At 41.2% G+C, this 27857-nt stretch overlaps 1 protein-coding gene across 1 annotated transcript in view; it reads left to right on the top strand.

Annotated features, from left to right (window-relative positions):
- LOC126236431 (lysosomal acid glucosylceramidase-like) overlaps nt 1-27857 on the top strand; it is a 153251-nt gene that overhangs the window by 81005 nt on the left and 44389 nt on the right. Inside the window, exon 5 of the mRNA XM_049945733.1 lies at nt 13919-14079. Within this exon, the coding sequence (XP_049801690.1) occupies nt 13919-14079 (161 nt within the window). The remainder of the gene's footprint in view (nt 1-13918; nt 14080-27857) is intronic.

The raw sequence follows: 27857 nt of genomic DNA, 5'->3' as shown, positions 1-27857 counted from the left end.
GAAAGACCAGCAGAGAAATAACACTTGGCGCAGGGATTGGCAGTTGACCTTTAACTATGTAATGTACAATTTGTGTAGGTTAGCTAATTCAGCATTACAGGAAAACCACTACAACAGATATAATGTAACATCAATCAAAAACCCACAGGTCCAAAAAGAATATGCCCTCAGATGTACGCTCCACAGATTAAACACAGTGTCACGTGACCTACATAATTATACTAAGGAGCTGGACGTAATTATTCAAAGAGCAAAAAATAACGGATACTGAGAAGCCCTAGTAACAAAACTGAACAAGAAAATCCAGAAAAAAACATAAGAATAAAAAACAAAACACCACACAAATTCAGAGATCCACAAGATTCACCCGAAACACACACACACACACACACACACACACACACACACACACACACACACACACACACACACACACACATCAACATCATCACCACTACGCAGCAAGGGCATGACACAGAAACTAACAAAACAAGCTAGTACACAGTCACCTATGGAAACAAACTGATACAAGGAATTGAGAACATGCTCAGAAAAAAGTAATGTCTCTTTACATAAGTGTCTAAAACAGGAGAGATACACAGAATGGGAAACATCCTAAAAAAAGTAATGACTCTTTATAGAAGTGTCTAAAATAGGACGATCACACTGACATGTACAAAAAAATCTGGCGTTTGCCAACTCCAGTCAGAATTGTGATGTTCTATACTTAGGGCAGACACGCAGAACTTTACATGACATTTAATATTTTTAATTTTTGTGGGGGTTGGGGAAATTAGCCACTTACTATATCCAAAAATTCATCTAAGAGTAGAAGGAGTTGCCATTAAGAAATTCTTTTAATTGCCTTTTAAATGCTATATGGCTATCTGTCAGACTTTTGATGCTATTAGGTAAGTGACCAAAGACCTGCAGCATAATTTACCCCCTTCTGAGCCAAAGTTAGATTTAACCTTGAGTAGTGAAGATCATCCTTTCTCCTAGTGTTGTAGCCATGTACACTGTTATTATTTTTGAATTCGTTCGGATTGTTAATAACAAGTTTCATAAGTGAATATACATATTGTGAGGCTACAGTGAAGATCTCTAGCTCTTTAAATAAGTGTCTGCAGGATGATCTTGGATGAGCTCCAGCAATTATTCTGATTACTCGCTTTTGTGCAATGAACACACCTTTACTCAATGATGCGTTACCTCAGAATATGATGTCATACGAAAGCAGAGAATGAAAATAGGCGTGGTAAGCTGATTTACTGAGATGAGATGTATATCGCCAAAATTTGCAATGACCCCAATAGCATAAGTAGCTGAACTCAAACGTTTCTGCAGATCCTCAGTGTGTTTTTTCCAGTTCAACCCCTCATCAATGAATACACCTAGAAATTTTGAATAATCTACCTTAGCTACCTATTTCTGATCGAAGTCTATGTTTATCAATGGTTTCATTCTATTTACTGTGTGGAGCGGTATATACTGTGTTTTGTCAAAGTTTAAAGAGAACCCATTTGCAGAGAACCACTTAATGATTTTCTGAAAAACATCGTTTACAATTTCACCAGTTAATTCTTGTCTGTTGGGTGTGATAGCTATACTTGTATGATCGGCAAAAAGTACCAGCTTTGCATCTTCGTGAATATAGAATGGCAAGTCATTAATATATATATATATTAAGAACAGCAGAGAACCCATTCTTGATTGTTCCCCAGTTTGAGAAATCACCATTTCTTGCATATTATGTGAACTGCTTATTTCAACGTTCTGCACTCTTCTAGCTAGGTATGATTTAAAACCATTTGAGCACTGTCCCATTCATACCACAGTACTTGAGCTTATCTAGAAGTATTCCATGATTTACACAATCAGAAGCCTTTGATAGAGCATAAAAAATCCCAATGGGTGACTTACGGTTAATCAGAGCATTTAATATTTCATTAGTGAAAGTGTATATAGCAATTTCCGTTGAAAAACCCTTCTGGAAACCAAACTGACATTTTGTTAAAACTTTATTTTTACAAAGGTGTGAAGCTACTCTACAATACATTACTTTTTCAAGAATTTAGGATAAGGCAGTCAGAAGAGAGATTGGGCGGTAGTTGTTGACATCAGACGTATCCCCTTTTTTATGCAGTGGTTTAACAGTGGCATACTTCAGTCTATCTGGAAAAATACCTTCCTTCAGAGAGCTATTACATATGTGGCTAAGAATCCCAATTATTTCTTGAGAACAAGCTTTTATTATCCTGCTGGAAATGCCATCAATTCCATGTGAGCTCTTATTCTTGAGAGAGTTTACTATCATCCTGATTTCAGAAGGAGAGGTGGGTGGAATTTCAATTGTATCAAATGGTGTGGGTAAGGCCTCTTCCATTAACTGCCTTGTTTCTTCTAATGAACATTTAGATCCTATTTTCTCTACAACATTTAAAAAAAAAGATTATTCAAAATGTTTTCGACTTCCGGCTTGTTGTTTATCAAGTTTCCATTCGCTTTGATGGTGATGCTGTCATTCTGTACTCTTGGTTGCCCTGTCTCCCTTCTAATAATGTTCCAAATTGTTTTGATTTTGTTATCAGAGGTATTAATCTCAGACATGATGCACTTGCTTCTGGACTTTTTAATAATCTTTCTTAATGTAGCACAATAGTTTTTATAATATTTGGCTGTTTCTGGGTCATTACTCTTTCTTGTTGTTAGATACAGTTCCATTTTGTGGTTACAAGATATTTTTATTCCTTTAGTAAGCCAAGGTTTTTTGCATGGTTTCTTATAATTAGATTTAACTACTTTTTTGGGAAACAGTTTTCAAATTCTCTTACAAGTGTATTATGAAATAAGTTATATTTTAAATTAGCATCAGGTTCATTGTATACGTCATCCCTGTCTAACTGCTGAAGATTTTCCCTGAAATTTCTAATTTTTGAGCCATTAATTGAACGCACAACTTTGGAGGGTAGTTTTGAATTACTGAATGGAGCTATGTCATATACTGTAACTAGCTGAGCATCATGATCAGAAAGGCCATTCTCAACAGGACAAGAATTTATGTTTTTAAACCTATATTGGTCTATAAAAGTGTTATCTATCAATGTGCTGCTGTCCTTTACTACCTAAGTAGGAAAATTAATGACAGATGTCAAATTGAAAGAACCGAGCAAGACTTCCAGGCCATTCTTCCTATTACATTCTTTCAGTGAATCAACATTTAAGTCCCCACAAATAATAATTTGCTTCCCCCTATCTGACAGATAGCACAACAAGGCATCGAAGTTTTCCGGGAATAAATGAAAGCTTCCTGAAGGGGACCTATATACTGTTACAATTATAAAAGAGCCCTCCTTCAGTTTAAGTTGACAGGCACATGCTTCTATATGTTGCTCAAGACAAAACTTTTTTTGTATCTAAGCTTTCTACACAGTGATAACTTTTGACATATATGGCAACTCCTCCTCTCACCTTATTCTCTCTACCCATATGTGCAGCTAGTTTATAACCACTGATATTTACCTTTTCCATATCAGACACAATGCGATGCTGAGACAGGCACAGTATATCTATTACATTATCAGATTTAATGTCATCTAAACAAACCAGGAGCTCATCTACTTTATTCTTCAATCTGGAAATATTTTGGTGAAAAATGGTAACATTATTTTTTACTTTACTTTTTTCTTTAAACCACCAATATTTTGGTTAAATAAGGTAACATTATTATTTACTTTCCCGTTGTGAGAATTTTGTGAGTTTTGGAACTCTTTAGCACCTGCCTGCCTGAACTTCTCATTGGACACTGATAATTAGTCTAAAAGAGGTACATCCATGAGTACTAGTGTCCCCCCTTATGGATTTCGCTAACAACCCTGCCAGTTTACCCTTCCCTTTCCTACTGAGGTGTAGGCCATGCTTTGTGAAATCCCCCCTATCAATAGCCTCGACAGGAACCAATCCAATGTCTGACTGAGTGGCCACCCTACACAACTGATCCAACTCCATATTTACCTTCCTGACACAGCAGTTCAACTGGGACTGATCACACCGCACGAAAACAGGCACCAGCCCAACATTGGTATGGGTCGTTGCCGAGGCTATTTTCACCAGGTCACACTCAATACTGTAGCCCTGATCCCTATAAATACTGTTTCCCACTCCACCCACTATCATCACATGATCTTGCTTTGTGAAACCTTTGCACAAGGAACCTGTATCCTCTATCACCTGGCTAAGACTTGCACTTGGCTTGAAAAAGTTTGTGACCTGGTACCTGTCACCTAATTTTTCCTGCGAAATCTGGCCCGCACCTCTTCCATGGGTGCTACCTAGCAACAGAACTTTCCTCTTACTTCCTACTTTTTTTGAAACAGTTGGTTTCCTAGTGAGATTCTATTGCATCCTAACTACATCTACTTCTACTGGAGCCTCGTCCTTACTTAACTGTGGTAGCAAGGCAAATCTGTTGGTTGTGCCAATTGGGAAACAGTCAGACACTGTCCTCTTTCTGTGGCCCCTGTTCCCAGCTACCACTTCCCACCGATGTTTACCCTCCTCCTCCCCTTAAACCCTTCAGTTCTTCCGTCGCTCTGTCCAAATCAGCCTGAAGGGCTCTAATTTTCTCCTCCTGTTCAGCTACAATTCTATCTCTTGAGGAAAGCCTGCAAAAGAATGGAAGAGTCTCGTTTGCTTCCCCAATTCCCACGCCGCTACAATTTCCCCAATGAAACCACCTGTCACAACAGCTGCACAAAACCCCCGAACTAACTTTCCTACTGCAGTTCACACACTTAGTATTCATGGTAGTTTGGAAATTAGTTAAGAAATTTACTAAGTGATAAAGATAATATATTAACTACAGATGCAAAAGGACACTAAATATGTTTTGGAAACTAATATGTAAGAAACTATTACCAAATGCACTTAAATTTTTAGTATAACGCTAAATATGCACGATCAAAAATTAGGTCTAATCAGCCGAATGTAACCAAAACGAACTGTTTGTGATAAGTGGAAGAATACATAAATAAAAGAAAAACCTTTAATGGCAATTAGTTAGTCTCTACCTAATGCACTTAAGATTGCGGTATAACGCTAAGTATGCACACTCGGAAAGTAAGGCAAAGCCGCGAAATATAAACAAAACGAACTTTTCGCGATTACTGGAACAATATGCAAATAAAAGAAAAATCTTTAATGGTGAGCTTGAAAAGCACCCTAATGAACGTATTTAATTAGCTAAACTACAGGAAATGCACTTACAATTGGGGTATAACGGTAAATATGCACACTCGAAAAATTAGGCCTCGGCAGCAGTAAGTAAACAAACGAACTGTTCGCGATTACTAGAACACTACGCAAATAAAAGAAAAACTTTTAATGGTGAGTTTGAAGAGTACACTACAGAACGTATTTAATTAGTTAAAAGTGTTCAACTACAATTAATTACAACCTAAATTACTTATCTTTCACGAGAGCTCTGTCTCCGTACGTGCTGCCTTATGCGGGACTACCAACCACCTTAAAGCAGTAATAGAGAAGAAACACATAATAAATGACCAGACAAACGCCAGAAACCAGATGTTATTTAAACTAATAAAACGTAGTGTAGAGAAAGAACAATCCCCTACACCACAATGTAGTATCTCAAACTAGGCAATATCCCCCACTCTAGATCAACTACCAATGTACTGGTAATAAAGCAATAACACACTCAGTAATTAAGACATGTTAGCTCCCCTCACAAAAACACACACACACACACACACACACACACACACAGGCAGAATGAGAGAGAGAGAGAGAAGAGAGAGAAAGCAATAACAGACGCTCCCATCAGAACATCAGTGTCAAAACTAAAAAGAGACACACGCATCACGTAATAGCAAAACAAAACACACCAAATGCCGAGATGATGGTGATTCTTCACAAAAAAAATGTGGATATGTTTAATGTTAGTGAAAATGTTGTGAGCGAAATCTGACACGTATATGTATACGAACAGAAATAATGACATAAACGAGAAAGAAAACCTTGAGTAACGATAGTAATTAATAAAGTTTATAGTAGTAATTTAAAACATGCGAACAGTTCAAGATGCAAGCAAACAAAATGGTAAGACAAAAAAAGTTATTGTTATAGTGACCACTGAAGATGCCTCAGAATAAAGAGAAATGCGTTTCATCTTAATAAAACTTTCATTACGGATGCAAAAAAACGGTAGTTAATCTATACAACTTGTATGTGTGCTGCTGCAGAAAAAAAGAGGCCGAAAGAGAAAGAAGACAGGATGTAAATATAATGTACTGCGCAGAAATATGTAGAAGACCCATTATTGTATTATTACATATATGCAGAACAATCACTGGAGACGTCCCATATGTCAAATATCTTGGACTTCGTGTACGGATCGATTTAAAGTGGAACGAACGCATAAAACTAATCGCAGTTGATGCCTGTCTGAGGTTCACTGGAAGAAACCTCAGGAAATGTAATGCACTCACAAAACTTTCGTTCGACCAATACTTGAATACAGAAACGTCCTGGCAGATTCAAACGTGTGTCGGAATGGGACTCGAACCTGAGAGCTCTGACTTTTGCGAGCTAGTACTGAACCGACTGAGTTATCCAATCTTGCTTAAGAAAGTACGTTTATCTATGTAGCCAGATTTATAACCGAAGATTTCCTCAACGGCAGAGCACGTCACGATGTGTTCTACAAAAGTTATCTATAGATATAAAATTAATTATTGAGCGTAACCCAGGAAAAATATACCAGTACTATGTTAGGTAGAAATGAATTTTAGAAAACACTGATTTTAATGTAAGATTTTTCACAAACTGTGTGTTTACGTATTACTGTGCTTTATCTTTTAAAGTTCCTAGCAATATCTGATCCGAAATTGTTGGATCTTTATTGCGTAAGCAAGCAGATCTACATATATGTAGGACATTGTGAAGTCGTTTTCTTCTAGAAACATAGAAATGTAATATGCTTTAGAATCATGGCTAATGATTCGTACCTAGTGATTGTTAGTCATGTCATACGAGTGTATCAAGTACTATGTGCAATGACCAGGTGGGCCCAATCGTAATTACATCATTTAAGGAACTGCAGTTCCTCTACAAGAGAGTTAGAAACGCAGTTTGTCTGCGAAGGAGTGTTCTTATGAAGCGACTACTTGACCTGTAATGGAATCTGTGTCAGCTTGAACTGCTTGGCCACCTCGGGTGCCTGCAGAAAGGGCAATGTGAATGGTCAGCGGCTTCTTTGATTTCCTGGAGAGTGCAGCAGAATGCTGCAAAATCTTTCAAACTCCTGGAAGCTAGAAGTGTTTATGTTAACATCACTCCCACCGTTTAGATTAGATTAGATTAGTTTTTCGTTCCATCGATCCGTGGTGAGGAGATCCTCGTGGATGTGGAACATGTCAATTTTTTTTAAGCTGAAATAACAATACTAATAGTATGAATATATACATCATTTGTTTCTATTAAAAAATTCGTCAACGGAAGTAGAAGGAGTTGGCCACTAGTAAGTCTTTCAGGCTCCTTTTAAACTGATCTTTATTTGTATCTAAATTTTTTATGTTTGCTGTCAAATTATTGAAGATGAGTGTTCCTGAGTAGTGGACCCCTTTTTGAACTAAAGTAAGTGCTTTTAAGTCCTTGTGCAGATCATTTTTGTTCCTGATATTTTATGTATGAACTGAGCTGTTTGTTGGAAAAAGAGATATATTATTTAGTACAAATTTCATTAAGGAGTAAATATACTGAGAGGCAGTAGTTAGTATACCTAGTTCTTTGAAGAGGTTTCTACAGGATGTCTGTGAATTTACTCCACAAATAATACGTGTTACACGCTTTTGGACTCTGAAATCTTTCGTTTGACTTGAAGAGTTACCCCAAAATATTATACCATATGACATTATGGAATGAAAGTAGGCAAAGTATGCAAGCTTTTTCATTTTTATGTCGCCTATGTCTGATAACACTCGAATTGCAAATACAGATTGTTAAGGCGTTTCTGGAGTTCTGTGGTGCGCTTCTCCCAACTGAATTTATTATCAAGTTGTTATCCCAGGAATTTAAGACTGTCAACCTCTTCTATCTGCTCTTCTTCATACTTTATGCATATGCTGGGTGGAAACCTCTTACAGGTTCTGAATTGCACGACCGTAAAGCTGGTGGACACACGTGACACATTTTAAGCTCGCTTCGCGCACGCTCGTGACCTCGAGACCTACACGAAAGACAGGCCGCAGCGGGTACGTTACACTAGATGATGCTTCATGTCTTACGAGTTCTAGCAGACGTCTCCGGCGGTTGTAGAGTGAATATTTGAGACGAGCTTGATAATTCTTGCCTGTATCTTTAAATGCATGAAAGTTCTCGACAGCACACGACAAACTTCAGACCTGTAGTGGGCACCTTTTCATCCACATATTGATTTCACGTGAGCGCTACAAGGAGCTGAGCGTTCTCGAAGTATCACGGGCAAGTAGCTTAGCGTGACGCCACAAGTTCGTTGCGGGGCCCGTAGTTCTCGTGGACCCCGGCATGGCATGACATGGCATGGCACGATGCGACGCGACGCGTCCACTTCGGGCTACTTCCGGCACCAGCACTGCTGTCTCCGTGGCAGCACTGCGGTAGGCGGGTACCTTGTGGAATACTTACCGTATTTTACTTTCAGGGCCATGCAACGGGTAGAGTGTTTTGTGTTTGACTGCGATAAATTTTATCAGTGAACACTGAAATGCCTGGGCCAGCAGGACAGAGCGGATTAGATTGTGGAAAGGGGCCAAAATAAGTTGCTGGCAATTGCACTCAACATACAAACTTTATATATCAACACACAGTATTACAAGGATGCAAAACACTCGACCTCCTTTAATTAACTTTAGATCGGGCTGTAGGCCACACTCAAAATCCAAGACACAAGGCCTAAGCAAGAAATTGAAATACAAAGTTCTGCTTGAGGTTTGACCCAAAAATATTTTCTAAATCTTCAATCTAAACAGGCTGAAGGCTTTAGCAATTTAATTTTAATGGAACTTGGCTCGAGACTGCATATTAAGCAATAAGAAGAGTTTCAATCAAAAGCCGGAAGGCCTTATCTTAATCTTAAAGCATTTCATGCAAAATTCGGCTGAAGACCCCATACAAAAGCGCAACAATCTCATGCCTTACGGGCAAGACAAGAACATTAATTTAAGAAATATTAATACTGGGCTGAAGGCCACATATCTACAAAATATGTTTAACAGCTTAAGGCCTAGAAAAAGAGTTTCAATTTAAAAGGCGTAAGGCCTTATCTTAAAACATCTCATGTAAAATTCGGCTGAAGGCCCCATATAAAAGAATAACAATCTCATGCCTTAAGTGCAAGACAAGAACATTTAAGAGATATTGATACTCAGCTGAAGGCCACACATCAACCAAATAGCTAAAACCCAGAAAGGGAAATTACTATGTAACACACAAGGAACGGCGCAGAGAAGTTTCCAAGGGTCGGCCTGGAACTGTAACACTAACGCCCGTTTAGGTGAGACAGGCAGCCTGTCCAACGACTTCATAATCTGTAGGCAAGCCAACCGACACAGACAGCCGACCGACCAATCAACAAGATCAGTTCCGCTCCACGCAACCAGCAAAACGGCCACAAGATTTCAATACAACGACACACAGAATATTGGCGCCCACAACGACCAACAACACCTACACGCCGCACTGGACAACAACAACACGACGCGGAAAATACGCTGCCGAAAATTACGTCAACGACCAGGGCAGGTAACCGGAACGTCAACGGCCACAAGGCAGAAAATACCGCTGGTCAACTTCAATAACAGGGAATAAATTAAGTTAAGCTCCACAGGAAGACCGCTGCAATCTTGGCCGACTTGAATACACCGCCAGCGGCTCCGGCTAGAGTACGCGCGACGGAGGCTTCCTTGCTGCTCCACGCTAACCTACCGACTGGTCACACACCACCCAGCCGAAACTCTATCCGCCACACCAAAGATAGTACAGCAGTTCTAGTATCGATACACGCTGCTGCAGCGACATTATCACGATAACTGCAGGAGAAATAAAACCACAGGACTGCAACCAGGATCTAACCCAAGACAAGCATGACTCGAGCGAGCCATGCTCAGATATTTCATTTATTTTATTTTTATATGGTGTGTTTGCTAGTTACTACATATTTTTGGGTTTTCTGATTTTTCATTTTATGGTATGTTGTTTCACACATCATTAAAAGCATGACTGACAAAACTGTCCTTGAGTCATTGTGTAGATACCCGTATTGTATTATTTATTCAATCCAAAAAAGAAAAAATAGAAACGCACAATGTGTAAAACTGGAATGGAAATGTAAACAGCGTGAAATGCATGCTTATGCGATTGTATTTGCTTCATTCTTCATGGCAACGTATTATGATCCGAGACTATAAATCTGTTTTTATAGACTGCTCATCTGTTGCATACAGTGTATTTCAAATTCACATTGCTTCATTCTTAGGTATTCCAGTGACAAGGTGGAGACAAGCCATCAAAATTAATTCAGTGAATATTTCTCTTAGACGAAATGTGGATGTCAGTGTGGTCTTTCAGTGCAACTATTCTGTCTTGCACTACCCGCACACAAAAATCCACTTGTTCAATAATTTAAAGTATTTATGTCATATTTAAAGTATTTGTGTCATATTTAAAGTATTTGTGTCATATCTGTTTAATAGAATTATGAAGTACGCAAGTGGGCAAAAGATGTAATCCACATGCGATTGCGGGTTTTCTGGAGAACTGCGATGATGAATTCTTCTCAGGAAATGACCCGGGTATTACCTACGTTTCGGTGCGATGTTTCAAGATTCTTACAGTGGTTCTGTTTGTTATTAAAAAAATTTACTGCTACCATTCATGATTTTCTTTTATTAATTCATTTCACACACGTTATGGAAATAATTCCCATTCTGAAGTGCGTACTAAAATATTTCTCTTGAGTCCAGTGGCGATTTCGAATATTTTCTGCAGTGGTCAGGTCTCTGTTTTATTTCTGTCGGTTGTTCAGCAGAACTAATATTTTAGTGTGGGAATTTGATTTGGACTCCTATATCTACATTCACATAGTTACTTCGCAAGCTACCGTATGATCCGTGGCGGAGGGTACCCTCTACCACTATTTGTCATTTCCCTTCCTGTTCCACTCCCAAATAAAGAGAGGGAGGAACAACTGTCGGTATGCCTCCGTATGAGCCCTAATTTCTCGAATCTTATCTTCATTGTCCTTACGCGTCATATATGTTGGAGACAGTAGAATTGTTTGGCAATCAGCTTCAAATCCCGGTTCTAAATTTTCTCAATAGTGTTTCTCGAAATGAACGTTTCTCGAAAAGAACGTCACCTCCCCTCCAGGGATTCCCATTTGAGTTCCCGACGCATGTCCGTAACACTTACGTGTTGTTCGAACTTACCGGTAAGAAATCGAGCAGTCGGCCTCCGAATTGATTCGGTAGCTGCCTTTAATACGACTTGGCACGGATACCAAACACTCGAGCAGTACTCAAGAATATGTCGCACCAGTGTCCTATACGCGGTCTCCTTTACAGATGAACCACTCTTTCCTAGAATTCTCCCAATAAACCATTTCATATCGCCTTGCAACATTACGCCAAGATATTTAAACGACTTGACTGTGTCAAGCAGGACACGAGTAATACTGTAACCGAACGTTACACGTTTGTTCTTCCTACTCATCAGCATCAACTTACATTTTTCCACATTAGAACTAGATATCTTTCCACAGACGTATGAACCTCTACTAACCTTTGCTTGTTGTCCTTTATGCGTTCTCTTTTGAATGGAGAGTGCAATAGCCTCTGCTTCCTTAGCATCTTCCGAATTTAGTTATTAAACCGTAGTGGGTCTTTTCCAACCTTTATCCACTTACTAGGCAGATAACTCTCCAGTCTACGATTTACAATCTACTTAAACTTTGTCCATAATTTCTCCATGTCCATCTTACTGGAGCTAAGCGACGTCAGTTCACAGTGTAAGCGAGACGCTATCAACTGCTTATCTGCTCTCTCTAGCAGAAACACTCTCCTAAACTTCTTGACTGATTTGTTAACTTTCGTTCAAAATGGCTCTGAGAACTATGGGACTTAACATCTATGGCCGTCAGTCCCCTAGAACTTAGAACTACTTAAACCTAACCAACCTAAGGACATCACCCAACGCCCAGTCATCACGAGGCAGAGAAAATCCCTGACCCCGCCGGGAATCGAACCCGGGAACCCGGGCGTGGGAAGCGAGAACGTTACCCCATGACCACGAGCTGCGGACTGTTAACTTTCGTAACCATAGTTACTATAATGACATCATGATCCCTAATCCCCGTTTCTATACTGAAATTGTCGATAAGGTCTGGCCTGTAGCTGCAAGATCTAAGATGTTCCCATTGCGTGTGGACTGCCGAGCTAGCTCATCAAGACAGTTTTCAGAGAACGTGTTCAGAAGTACTTCGTATGAGTGCTTGTCTGCACCCCCCGCAGTGAATCCATAGACGTCCCAATCTGTACTCGTTAGGTTAAAGTCGCCTCCAGCTCTTATTGCATGATCTGGGTATTTTCACTCTACTGACACTTTCTTTCAGTGACTCTAGAACTGTTACAGCGGAGTCGAATGGCCGGTAAAAAATCCAACAATTTCGTTTCACCTACACCTGTTACACTCGACCAGATAACTTCACTGTCACATTCAAATTCTCCCTCAGTAGAGACGTATTTTTCTCAACTGCAGTGAACACTCCCCCTCTTGTGGCTTCTAATCTGTCTTTCCCTTACATGTTCCATGACTCGCTAAATATCTCAGAGTTTACCACTTTGGATTTCAGCCAACTCTCGGTCCCAATAATAATTTGAGAGACAGAATTATTCTGGAGGGCAGTAAATTAGGGAACTAATTAGTTCCACTAAGTATAATTTTTAACTCAGTTCACCAGTGGGGACTTACTCAGTATTAAATGGCAGTGTATCCATTGGGCTTCTATTTATGTGGGTTAATGCAACTCTGACTGTGCTTCCCAGCTATTCTATTTATTTTCTTTTTATATAGTGTATTTTCTAATTACTATATTTGGATATCAAGCTATTTCAGTGCATTTACTTATTGACATCTTACCACCAGGTTACGAATAATTGTGTGATTTATGAACAATAAACTTGTTAAATTTAACCAGTTGCAGCTGGAAATATTTATTCGAATTGAATGCACGTACGATCAACCTTGACATTAATCTGTTTGTGATTGATACGCCAGAGACCAGTTCATTATTTGTTATTTACTTAAAAAGCGATCAGTAACTGTTAGAGAACCAATCATCCCCGTAATAGACAGCGAGAAACCATTTTACTACAGTCGTTCGCAGTCCTTATTGTCGCAAATTTTTACTACTGTGCTTACAACCAATTTTCTGTGTTCCCAGTGCCTCCAGATAGCTAAGGTTGCGTCTAGTATTTCATCCACATCTTATGTATGTGACGGAAATCAAATACAAAACAAATAGATAAATGTCTCATGCTAAATTAGCACAAATAATAATGGCAACAGAAGAAAACAGATGTTTGCCACTGTCTTATAACTAGTATTGAAGGATATCAACGGAACATGTTGGAGAGTGTAGCATCGCAATGTATGTAAATTTGTTTCTCTATGTTGTTCTTAATAAGGGAATGCTGTTGTTACTGTTGACACGATGTGAACGACAAAGCCGAGAAGTGAGCAGGTGTTTTGCAATATCGCTGTTGGAATAACCAGCGTCTTAAGTCGAACTAACATTCACTTACAGTTCATATTTAGGCTAACCATCTGTCACGCGTAGTACCATAGTAGTGATCTCTGGTTGCAGATTCCACTGCTACTGTTGGCTCAGAGACTATCGGGCAATGGACTGAAGATACACGTAGCACCCTGGTCGGCTCCCAGATGGATGAAAGCCCACAACGGGACGATCGGCATTAGCTGGCTACAAACCAGATACTACCAGACGTGGGCCAACTACTTCGTCAAGTAAGGTTTACCAAGATCAAAGTGTGCGTTGTTATCATTTCACAGCAATCAAAATGGGTAGTTCGAACTGTTGAGCCATGTCGTTATTTCCACTACCTGGATTTTACCTATATAGCTTGCAGCTCATGGCGTATGTACATCATGTGTGCTGCTAATGTAGGTGTGTAAATAGACTTGACACTCCATTTTCATGGACGTCACTCATTGCTCTTTTGATAAATGTATGATCGTAGGATTTCCGCGACGTTGAAGTTCGCAGACTGTTCTCCTGCCAGTAGGGTCAGAATATATCGTAGGTGGACTGATGACACAGTAGCAAACAATGTCTTGAGAATATCAAATTCTTGTCGGGTTCCCAGCCGGATGTTGCAACATCTTAAGGACGTGTCCAATAATAACGGCTATACGGACCGACAAATTCGACGTGCTTTTGAGTTTGGACCTCTATCTGAACCTTCTGAAGACACTTTAGGTGTGTGGCTTTTCTTCCGTATGCTGGGAGTGTGTCCGCCAACATAGGTAGACTTTTAAAGAAATATATCAGATGTGTTTTTCGTCCACCAGCTAATATACGAGCACTTCTTGGCTCTGTCAAAGATGATTTAGTTTTAAGGAAGTTTGGAGCTTATAAAATACCGTGTGAGTGCGGGAAAATTCACATTGGTCAAACTATTCGTACCCCCATACGCGATTATTACAACCAGATAAATGTGCGGTGGCTGAGCATTGCCTTACAGAGGGACACAGGATGCTATACAATGAGACGCAAGTAGCTGCAAATGCTTCGTGGTACTGGGATTGTGTTTCAAAAGAATCTGCTGAAATCATGCTAGCAGATAATATCATCAACCGTGATAATGGATTCCCGCTAAGTGAAACGTGGAATCCTGTTTTATCAGATATGAAGAAACAAGGGCATCTGAATCGGCCTGCTGTGAATAATAATTTGTAACGATATATCGTTTTCAGCAGTATTCACCACCGGAGGCGCTGCAACTCTTTTTTCGTCAGGGGGCAGCAGAAATGATTGAGCGCGTGTCCACTGCATCTAGCGCATGCGCTGCTGTACTTCCAATGCATATAAAGGTGCAGTCATTTGCGAGTGGAATCTGTTATCGGCGAGGGCAGCGTAGCTTTTCTCACCTGATGATGGCGCCCAGGTGGACCGCTGAAATATTGTGTTCAGATGACAGTTTTATCCGGCCGGAAACCCGACAAGAATTTGATATACTAATACGCCGGGGAAGTCTGCATAGTCACAATATCTTGAGAAATGGGTAGTAACAATTGCCAGTGATGTCGGAGGTGAAGGCCGAGTATCCGTGGTGGCCGCCCAACAGACAAACAGGTGAATTAGAGTCACCAACCTAGTGGTGTGTAACGCCCGCTATCGACTTGATGGCGGTATCATATCCATGATATGTTCCTCGGCAACCATGGCACAGTACCGGAAAACTGTTGTGATATATTGCTTTCCTGAAGGTATGGGTGATCTCAGGAGTGCTGTAGACAAACTGACGGGTGCCCACGACTAGACAGTAGCGTCTGGTATAGTTTGCTGACGATAGACAATGGCAGACATTAAGGGGCCGTCACAGGATCCGACGTAAATATCACCAATATGGGCACATGTATAGGACCTGGGAGATTGATGCATCATATCGTGTAGTTTTACATGTAATCATACGCTGCCGTTGGCGTGTTTGTTCATGTGTCCATCGGTCAGATCTTCAAAGATTCAGTGCTGCTGTCCCTGAGTCCATGACAATGACTGTGGCCTGTGGTGTACAATAAGCTGAGGTAGAGTGCACGCAAAGTAACTTGATACGTAGCACCACAGAAGGTGCGTTTGAGGCTGGGACAATGGTAGTGGTAGGGGCTCCGTTGTGAATGATCGCTGAGCGGTAGAAGAGCTGCAGTTCGGCAGATGAAACTGGTGCTCAAACGCTTATCTCGCATATCTTCTATGCTACAATTAGCTAAATTACAAAAAACTGTAATAGTGTCAACAAGTTATGTCAGTATGATCAACAATTCGACACAATAGACGCTGAGAGTCAACAGCTTCTCATCAGAATACCGTAAGAGAAATTCTGGTATCCAGAATCGAGAGAGAGCTGAGAGCGCCTGCCGACGACATTAATGGGAAATCACACTTGAGCCCTGCATCACTCAAAGTAGTAAAGAGGGTACGTGGGTTATGCAAGTGTTCTTGGCGCATAGTACCCGTAACAATTAAGACATCAAGGTAACTGGTACAAGCTGGAATAGACATCGTTAACTGTACCAGGTATCTCTGGAAGATCGTTGGAGCAGAAGAGATCGCAATAGGCATACGCTTGTATTTGTGTAAGCCAAAAGGTGGACTGATGACAACAACGCATTTTCAAAAAATGGCTCTGAGCACTATGGGACTCAACATCTTAGGTCATAAGTCCCCTAGAACTTAGAACTACTTAAACCTAACTAACCTAAGGACATCACACACACCCATGCCCGAGGCAGGATTCGAACCTGCGACCGTAGCAGTCCCGCGGTTCCGGACTGCAGCGCCAGAACCGCTAGACCACCGCGGCCGGCTCAACGCATTTTAATTCCTCATAGATTGGAATCTATAAATAAGCATTAGCAAGGTCTACTTTAGAAAAATATTCACCTTCAGCAAGTTTGATAGCAGGTCCTGTTGATGTGACAGGTAGGTTTCCACCAGATAGTGGGAACTGATCGTCAAATTACAATCTCCATAAAGCCAGGGGGAGTATTTTGGCTTCTGGACCAGAACCAGGGGTGTGACCCAAGCACTAATTTTGACCAGCGTCGTGAAGGCGATCGAGTTCGAGCTTAAAGGCCATCTGCAAGGAGACTGGAAGGGGACGTGCTCGATAGAAACGGGGCACCACGTCTGGACGTAAAGAAATATGTGCCTCAAAATTGGTGGCGCACACCAGGCTAGTCTCAAACAAGGACGCGAGAGAGGCAGAAAGGTCATCAAGTTCCTGGAAGGGTACTATGTCCGAGACGACCTGAACTTCGTCCGTGATGGAGAACCCAAACAGCGAGAAAGCATCCAGGCTGAAAATGTTGCCAGCTAAATGACCGTTGCCGTGTAACCATCTTATATGTTGCCGTCGCGGCTCATGGACCTCCGAAGGGAATAGAGCTGTCACCATATGCAACCAACTTGCGAGAGGGCGGGCAAACGCTGGGTAACCCAGACGAGCGTGTGTCGGGAGACTGAGCAGGGAAACCGTTGCTCCGGTGTGGGAAACGAACGTCCTGACGAGAAATTGTGAGATCAATAAACAACTTGGGGCCACAAGGATCTCCCTGGGGAACGATGGCCTGAAGTTCATGCACATTCCGTGATGCAAGTTAGGAGTAGGATTTGACTGACCTGATGTCTGCCAGCAGACACTTTGGAGATATCCATCCTTTCCACAATGAGTATAGTGAGCCATGCGATCAGGACAGTCTGCACATTAATGTGTCAGGAAACAGTCAGGACAAGAAGGTTGCGCCGACGCAGCTGGACTGGCTGCTCAGAGGTCATTGACACGTCTTAATGTGACAAATCAAGATGACCCGTCGGGAAGAAGGTTTGTGAGAATTCCGTCCCCTTGGCGGTGGTTGAACCGCTGCAACCTGGGGACGAACCATACAACGTTCATTTGCTGCCTGCGCGATTTTCAGTATGTCATCCAAGGAAGGACTGTATAGCTTGAAGGCTGCAGTGTGAACTTCTGGATCGGGAGCCAGTTGGGTCACTACTTCACTAATCAGGGAATCGGCGTATGAGGTTTTGCAAGACAGGTTGGCACAGGTGAAATACTAACGACGACAGGCCTTGCAAATCCGTCACCCCCGAGCGATAAGAGTGGCCCACTTGCTTGTGGTACTGATGGAACTCATGGCGAGATGCGACCTCGAGGAAACATTGTGAATAAGTAGTTCGACAGCGACGAAAATATTTTCTCGAAAGTGAGTGCAAACGGGTTTGGGAGTGGAGCCAAATTCTTAAGTAAGAAAAATGTCTCCGGGGAAGCCCAAGAAAGGAAGAGCGACCGCTGGAGAGAGTCATCTGAAACCCGAAAAGCGGCGAAGTGCTATTTCATCCGCTGCGAAAACGCGTTCACCTTGGTACAGTTAAACGGTGGAAATGTGGGTGGGTGGGACTTCGCCTGTGATGTGACGACAATCTGGATGGGTTTTGAACCTCGTACCTGTAATTGTCCTGAAAGAAGCTGAATTTCCTGACGCAAAAGGTTCGTTTGCTGCTGGAACTGCTGTTGCAATTGCTGCTACAGGATCAGCTGTTGCTGTTCCACGAGCTATAGAAGTTTTGCACTCGTAGTTCACTTTTACCTCGTCGCCAATTCTATTAGCCGGAATCGATGGAGACCAGAGCGCATCAGCCGACGGGCCGACAGCGTCAATGGGGAATAGCCGGCATAACTCACACACAACAGGGACGACTGACAGCACAGACCACACGGTGAAATACCACGACCAGGTAGCAAAACCAAATCGGATACCAAGACGTAAGAACTATCAGCGACCAGAGCAACGATGAATAGAGAAACGACAGCGAGCGGTGTCAGAACACGACTGCGGTGGAGCCCTTGCGATGCCGGCTGTATAGGGCCACCTTGAGCGCCTATAGGCTATGGCCCGCGCGTAATGCAGTGGCAGTGACAGCAGCGTTCGCAGATTATAGGAGCGCCTCGTAACGGCTGTCGTCTACGTCGTTGCCCTCTGGTGGGCTGTCAAAGTTGTCGGACCAGAATGCCTGAGAAATAGTCTCATAAAAAGGAATCAACAAAGCAAGTGAAGACCGACCACGAGCTACCACAAAGATATGTCACAAAGTAAACTGGGTTTGAAAAATGCAATGTATTGGACAGTGCCACTTACTGCGAAACTGGGAATGTAAAAAAAGGAGCAGGGGCCGTGTGGAAATTATGTGTTAGTTCCCTCATTACGTGTGCAGCAAAATGAGGTAAAGACAAAATTTTCTTCTGATGCTTCAGAATCTTAACAAAGTAGTGAGGCCTTGGAACATAGATGTAGCAGTGTTTTCCCCTCTTCTTCTTTATTCTCTTTATTGAGCGACTGGAACAGCTAGTGGTTCCTACAGCGCTCTGAACAATACATTCTAAAGAGATTATTGCTTTCTCGGTTGCTTGTTCCAATAAACGTTTAATAGTGTTGCATACAAGCGGATGTGCCTGATTATGAAGAACTTTTCATACACCTACAGTGAGCGAAGGCTGCAGTGCTGCGCCATGTAGTAAAGAGCCGGCAACGAGAGCGCTCGCAGTGTGCAGATTGGCAGGCGGCAGTCAGCTAAGGAATAACGAGGCGGAGTCGCCCAGCACTGACGTCAAGAATTCCCTTCTGCTCCTGTGCCACGTCATTCAGCACGAACTGCAGACGTACTGGGTGGTCCATCTGAAGTTTCGGATGAGATTATATCGAAAACTATACATCGGGTAAAAATAGTGGGTAAGACAAGTTCGTAAGCCCAAAGGGGGACATCAAATGATCCTACACGTGACCCCCAGCCCCCACCCCATTGGGTGGGGCGGGGAGCAACTTTTAAACCTGAAGTGGAAACTCCCACTTTTTATTGCAGATTCGGATTCTTCATAAAAAAATAATCAAGTTTTCTCTGAAACATTTTTAAACCATTGACAGATGGCGCTGACATCGAGAAAAAAATAAAATTGGGGAAGAACTGTGATTTATTTAGATTGGTCGAAGAAGGACGCATAAGATCGATACAAAATGTGAATCAATTCTTTCATTATGCCAAATTAAGCTATTTTTTTTACAAAATGTATCCTACCCGCCACAGTTTTTGATGGAGGGAGGTGGAATGGTATTAAAATCTCGTTAGAGAACTCTTCACAATTACATTACTCACCCGACTGTGGCGCTACCGTGGCCAAACTGCAAACTATGGCTCAGTATAAAGGTCGGTGCAATGCGATCAGACGTCACTTCACTTTTAGATTGTGAACTGTAAACATCAACTGACGAAAGTAAATTATTCTTTAGCGAAACATGGCTCACTATCCTCCTACAGAGATTGTTGATATGATGTTAATTTTAGCTGCGCAATTGTATGCGGATTGTTTCTCAAACAGACGACATTCAACCGAAAACATAATTTGAAATTGCACTCGAAATGGATACATGCACCGTCCACCTCTTCATCGGGAATACAATGAAAATGACGCTCGTACACTTACTGTTCTCGCCTATGTTTAACTGGATCCCGAAATTAGTAGTCGTGCGATTCAGAGACAACCTGGAATACCGAAATCAACTGTTTTGAGGATTTTGAAGGCCCATAAATATCATATGTATCGTATCTCACTGACACATGCATTAACGCCTAAGGATATGCAAATACACTTGCATTTCTGCCAATGGGCCTTGGAAATGATAAGAGCTGACAATGATTTTTTTAGATACGTTATGTTCACCGATGAAGCCTCATTCAAAAACAATGGTGAATTAAGTAGCCATGATTTTCATTATTGGTCCCCTGTGCAGTTTGCCTCTCGTGGACTAAAAGCCCCTGCGACCGTCGTGTCTTGAATGTGTGTGTGTACGCCAGCCTCGAGTATTTCAATCTTGGTGCGCACTTGCGATTTACTAGATCCACACTGCCACAGACCCGTTGACAATCAACACAAATGGTCGTTATTGGTTTGGTGTGCAATTTTAAACGGTTACTTGATAGGACCGCATTTTTTTGACCGAAATGTTACTGGGGAATCTTATTTACAACTTCTCCACGATGATTGGTTGTAGTTAATGGAAGATGTTGATTTAGAAACTAGGCAACGAATGTGGTTCCAACAGGACAGAGCAGCTCCCCATTATGCTAAAAACGTGCAGAACGTTTTAAGTTTACGGTACCCTGCTCGGTGGATAGGACGTGGCAGACCAATTCAGTGGCCTCCACGTTCATCAGACCTAACATCTCCTGATTTTTTTCTTGTGGGGTTATTTAAAAAATATTGTTTATGAAAGACAGCCCACAACCAGAAACGAAATGGAACAACGCATTCGAAGAGCGTGTGCAGCCATATCATGCGATGTACTGCTCAAAACTGTGGACAACTTTCGCAGACGAATTTCTTTATGCATTGAAGCAAATGGGCATAATTTTGAACAATTTCTTGGAAGCTAATTTCATTAATTAAGCACCCCAAATTGTGAGAGGCAAGCGGACTCACACTAATGAAGCACCCCAACATGTGAGAGGCAAGGGGGCAAACATTAATGAAGCACCCCATGGGAACATCATTCTACTACGTCCATGTCGTTGTTGCTGGGTAACGCTAAAAGTAGGATACAGTACATTTTGTACAAAACTAGCTTAATTTGGCGTAACGAAAGAATTGGTGCACATTTTTTTATCGATTTTTATGTGTCTTCCTCTGATAATTCTAAATAAATCAGAGTTCTTCACCAATTTCACTTTTTTCTCGATTTCAGCGCCATCTGTCAGTGGTTTAAAAAATGTTTCAGATAAAACTTGATTATTTTTTTATAGAGAATTATAATCTGAAATAAAAAATGGGGGTTTCCATTTAAGATTTAGAAGTTGCCCCCCGCCACACCCAAGGGGGGTCACGTGTAGTAGCATTTGATGTCCCCCTTTGAGCTTACAAACTTGTCTTACCCCCTATTTTTACCCGGTGTATAGTTTTCGATATAATCTCATCCGAAACTTCAGATGGACCACCCTGTATAAGGTAGTGCTATCGCAGGGCCACAGCAGGAGGTGCCTCAAGATATCACGGGTGCTTGCCGTCTGTACGAGGGACATTCGATAAGTAATGTAACACTTTTTTCTCAAAATACCTTGGTTTTATTCAGGATCACAATACATCATATGGTTCACCATTCTTTTGGCTACAAAACCTTATTTTTCAACATAATCTCCGGTCAGTGCGACTGCACTACGCTACCTTACCGGGAGGACCACTCTACTGGTCGACGCCAGAGCCAACGTCATGCTGCGTCAGTAATTCCTGTTCGTTCGGAGGAGAGGTGGTGTGGCTCCACTCCTTGGATTGCCGTTTTGTTTCGGGTACGAAGTGATGAACCCATGTTCCATCGCCTGTGACGATGTTCAACAAAAAATTGTCTGCATACAGTTTTAATTATCTATGTGCAAACTACGTGGAGATTATCAACACTGACTCCAACAAAGACGACATAAGTATTACACAGAAGTTCTACATTAAATTAGAGAAAACATATGTCTCTCAATCCAGGACACGGTTCTCTGTAACACAGTCAGACATGGATAACACCGAATTCGAACTACTTTTCACGAACAACGTTATCCCACAAGTCCTACGACGAAGAGTAAACGTATCGTACAGACTTACATAATCCCCAACACAGATTACACCTTTAAGTGTAGTTACTGTGTTGTGTTTACGAAAAAGAGAAAGCTGCAAATGTAAGAGATCTAGGCCAAAAAAGGAAAACTGGATTATATAGCGAAGACGGCTGCCATAAAGGTAGAACAAGGTGAAATTGGAGAAAGAAAAAGCTATTGCAGATGTGCGGGGAAGTCTTACATCTTATTTTAAACGCAGTGCGTGGCGAAATCTAACTTAAATTGGAGAATATCAAGAACCAGCATTTACTGTGAATAGAACTGGTAAGTGGCTATATGTTGGCGTCCCGGTGGAAAATGATGGATTGTAGCATGTTTACTATATTAAAGGACGCAACGAAAAATATGTTTATAAAGCTCCATTCCCAACTGTATCTGCTTACAGAGCATGTTTACATCGTATCTATATGTGCTGGATTGGATCTTGTTCACCGAGCAAAGGAGCAACCTTTTGCAGAGCATAAATCTAACGGAATAACAACATTCAATGGTCCCTCGTTCGCAAAAGCTGTAAACGTAAAGCTCTACAACGAAATTCCACAAGAATGTGCAGCAGAAAATATGGTAGCTTACACCCACGAGGATGTGGAGTGTTACAAAGGTAGTGTTAAGCAGGAAGTAAGAGGTAAAATTAATACCCCTGAATGACCTCGCCTAGAAGAACTGCGGGAAGGAAGAGAGCTAACTGTCAAAGCCATAAAAAAGATAGGTTACAGAAAAAAATTAGATATGTATTGGAATTCGAGAACATATCTTCTTTGTAACTAGCAAATTAATGGTTGGAGAAAGAATTATAACAGTGCAATAAAGATTTAAATTATAAAACAAAAGTTGAGTTGGATGTTATTTAAAGAAGGAGTGGTCTTCTGTGTGTGAATGTGCGTGCAATAATTAATAAAGTTTGAGAATAAGCTTGCTTATTCGCTACCCTGAAAAAAGCCCTAGAAGTTTCCCATTTACGTTGATCTATTTGTGTCGGCAGTGGGTAATTCTGTGACCTTGAAAAGTATCTGGAACTAGGTTGGTTCAAATGGCTCTGAGCACTATGGGACTCAACTGCTGAGGTCATTAGTCCCCTAGAACTTAGAACTAGTTAAACCTAACTAACCTAATGACATCACAAACATCCATGCCCGAGGCAGGATTCGAACCTGCGACCGTAGCGGTCTTGCGGTTCCAGACTGCAGCGCCTTTAACCGCACGGCCACTTCGGCCGGCTCTGGAACTAGGTAGCTGAAAGTATAGCGGCCCCCTGTTTGACTTCGAGGTCCTTCATTTCCGAATTTATTTTCTTTCGTATATCTAACACACTTACCGTGTTCAGGGGCTTATTACTCCAGTATAAAAACTACAGAACACCACACAGATTGACTTTTTCTCTATGCAGAGAGGCTCATCATTGCAATACGGCTGCAAGCTGCTATGGAGAGCTTCTGAGTTACCAATGCAAGCTGGTATTCCATCAGTTTTAAACTCTGCAAACGGTTATGTTGTTATTGTCAGAACTTTACCTGCAGCTCCTCTGTACTAGGATAGAATACCACAGTATTCGGAATCCAGATAAAGGACAATAGAGTCCTATAGCTGGGAACATGATGGATCGTGTGCTTTGACCCTGTGCAAGACCCGCTGTCTGTATTAAACACCACCTAGCAGTATTGACAATGTGCTCCATTCTGGTCTGTGCCAATTGCTTCCATGTGGTGTTGCTTACCCAATAACTTACAGATAAGGCGCTGTGTGGCGTTCAACAACGTTTCTGTCGTTTGTATACTGTTTTATTAGTAGACCTGTAACCATTCTCTATCTGCATATGGCTTTAAGAAGTTAAATACTACACGTAAGTGCTATATAAGAACATTGTCCTCCATTATTCCGCCCGCGGCTCAGCCTGTCCGTCATGATTTTACACTTTGTCACACACACACACACACACACACACACACACCGCGGAATTTATCATTAAATTATCCATTTACGTTGTTATTCACCACCATTTCCTTGCGAAATACGCTACGATGCCATTAATGTATACACGCCACACGTGGGATTCACATAATATTCTGCCTCACGAAACTACGCTGTAAATCAACGATAATGGGATTGAGACCCTTAACCGCCACGCAGCATGCATAGGAACCAACCTACTGGAAAAAGATCCTGCAAGAATGGGACCAGTTATAGAATACAACGTATACAGCATATTTATGTGCCAAATCACAAACACAGGAGTGGCCAAAGTTATTGGTAGCCATGTTACAGCTCTTATGAAGTGTCCAGATATGCGAGTATGGGAAACTTTTACGTGTTCCTCGGCTAAAGAACATGATATTACCAGGCTGGAGACCATTACAGAATGGACCGTATGTTTGATTCTTGTGCAAGACTGTTTAGGTATGTGTACAATGACTTGAATCTTTTCGTTTCTATTTTCTGTGTATTAGGACGTTGGTATCTTCGTCTTTGCAAAGCGGTAATGTAATGCTGCCACACTGCAGAGCTCAAGTACCATACCTAGTAATATTTACAGTCATTGTCTTTAAGCTTTGGTTATTGGAGGTCCAAACATGAACAACGTGGTTGAGGACGTGAAATTTAGCATGTAATTCTGCTGAGGCAGCATCGACGTTGGCAAAAACTCTAACGTCATTTCCAGCTGTGACCCACAAAACGTTAGAACACAACTACTTCCACATCTACATCTACATGTCTGTACATTGTAGAGAACAGAATCACTTTAAAGTGAGTTGAGGGATTTGGTTAGCGTTTATAGCAATGGAAGGTGGTAATTCAATGTCTTGCATAGGCTTAGCTGAAATATCTTTGCAACTGCACGGTGTATGAAATCGAAATTTTGTGTAGGTCTTTCTTATATTGCAATTAATATGCATTTAGTTTACATTCAGCAAAATGTAATTTTTAGAGCCTTATTGAACTTGTAAAGTGTGAACCGTCGTACAATAAATGGTGAGTTGTGTCATTTATTTGAAGTTGTATCATTTATTTCCAAGATACTGACACTGACGTTGCTACTGTCTTTGGTCATGTGTTGTAAACAGTCCAGTCTACGTGATATGGTGTAATAAAAGCATCTTATTCCTTCCTTCCCTATTAAGGCAACTGTGCTTTTCTTGTGTGTGTAGTAATGTAGTTGAGTACAGGTTTGATTTTCGGAAGCCATGGTTTTCCGAACTACAGCTGCACAGATCGAATACCCACGTTCTCTATTTAGATACTGCTGCGGCATAAAAATTACGCTTTCCGATGCATTTTAGAATATTGTGCCATAATATTGTGACTTCATAGTTGTGGATAACAAAACAGTCTATAGGTTTTAGAGAACCTTGCCACTATAGTTGTGACCGCAATCTGCTGTTATTGTATGTAGCCTTCTGTAGGTCTGGCACGCCTGCTACGGTCGCAGGTTCGAATCCTGCCTCGGGCACGAATGTGTGTGATGTCCGTAGGTTAGTTAGGTTTAAGTAGTTCTAAGTCTCGGGGACTAATGAACTCAGATGTTAAGTCCCATAGTGCTTAGTGCCATTTCGATCGTTTGTAATAACGGCAGTAGCTGCCAATCAATAGCATTGTTAAATTTTTCCTACTGATAACATGATGCTTTATCTCTCTTCCTCCTAAAATAGTACTTGAGAACAATTTAAATGCTGAAACATTTAATTTGAGAGTGTTTTGTGACTTGCATCGAGAGCAAGCGTAATCAGATACATTTATTCTGTGCATTTGGTTGTGTGCTTGCATGCTTAGTGTAGAATTTGGCTAACATGTATTTTTCGCAGTTATAAACCTCGTTGGATTAGTATTTTTACAATATGGAAGTTTTAACCCTAACGTTTAAAATGTCAACTGTTATTGGTCATGGAAAAGTAGCACTGGAGAACATAATTTATGATAATGGGTAAGAATTTGGCAAACACGTGTATGTGCGAAAATTAACTCACACATTTCTTACACTGTAGATATAATGCTGCAATATTCTGATATCACATTAATTGATTTGACATTTACAGAGTTTCTTCATATTTTAACCTCAGCTTGGCCCTGAATACTCGGTGTTAATATCGCACTTTTAATGCTGTCTACACATTTTGAATAACATTTTAGAATTTTTCAACATCTTAGATGTGGAAAATAATTTATTTATGACCCTCTTGTCTTTTTAAATAGTGTAGCTATCTGCTGATAGTGAGAACTGCTACTCATGGTTCAAACAACGAATTATCCACATTTCACCGGTGCAGCCATCTATTGGTGACAGTAGTAACCTAAAAACGAATTGTGATGCAATGATTGAAAATTGCTCGTTTTCTACATCGCGGCCATTTGCTGGTGACAGGAGCAACTGGGATGAGTTATTTTGCGTTTTCAGGGTTTGTGGGATAGTATTTGAGATAAAACTCGTTTTCAACAAATACGAATTCCTAATTTTTTATTTGTGTTTGATGACTTTTAATTTTTTAGAGAGAAATACACTGTCTACTCGTTTCAGTACCACATGATAAATGATATATAGCTTCATACGAAATTTACTAACTTGATTCGCGCGAGGCAGTCCTTAAATGAATTTTTGGGAGTCAGCACTGAAAATTTAGCTGCCACGTTCTGCGAAATTTCTGATACTTGATCGTATTTGGTTTACAAGTGGTGGTGATCAAGGTGGGGTGTGTGGAGACCCTTCCCCAGGGGGGGCCAAATGGCCTGCGCAGATCGGCGAATATTTCGTCGTTCTGCGCATGACGTCAGCATAGGAGCACGTTGTGTCGAGGCGCCAAAAGAGCTGTTTTACCGATGTTGTTGTTTTGCTTTAGTTTGTGGTGTTGTTGCGGTGCTTTGTAAAAGTGTTGTGTTAAAATGCCTGGGTTGCTGTAACAGGGTGTCTGTCGTACAGCCGAAAGACAAAAGGCACCGATATAATTTATCATTCGTTCCCAAAAGACGTTAAAGTGCAGAAGGCCTGGATTATGAAGTGCCACCGAAAAGATCGCTTCAATGTTGCGACGTCAACTGTTTGTTCATTGCATTTCACATCCGATGATTATCTATGTGACTTGCGAGCAGAACTTCTCAATCTACCTCCGAAGGAAACAAACCAGACGCAGTGCCGAGTGTGAATATACCAGGAAGTGTTCCCAGTGCTAGTGGAAATTCAGGCCCTGATGACACAGTTTCTCCGAATAGGGCAGACAGGTTGCAGGCAAGAAATACAATGAAAAATGCAATTGAGCACCTGGTTAGTGTGTCTCCGAAAAAAAGAAAAATAGACCAGTCAACAGCGACAGATGACTGTGACACTGATAGTAAACAGATCAGCGAACTCTGTAAACGTATAGAAGAA

The sequence above is a fragment of the Schistocerca nitens genome, chromosome 2 (genome assembly GCF_023898315.1).
Source record: "Schistocerca nitens isolate TAMUIC-IGC-003100 chromosome 2, iqSchNite1.1, whole genome shotgun sequence".
In the NCBI taxonomy this organism is placed as follows: Eukaryota; Metazoa; Arthropoda; class Insecta; order Orthoptera; family Acrididae; genus Schistocerca; species Schistocerca nitens.
Note: the sequence above shows the minus strand (reverse complement) of the source record. Positions and strands in the feature narration are given on the sequence as shown.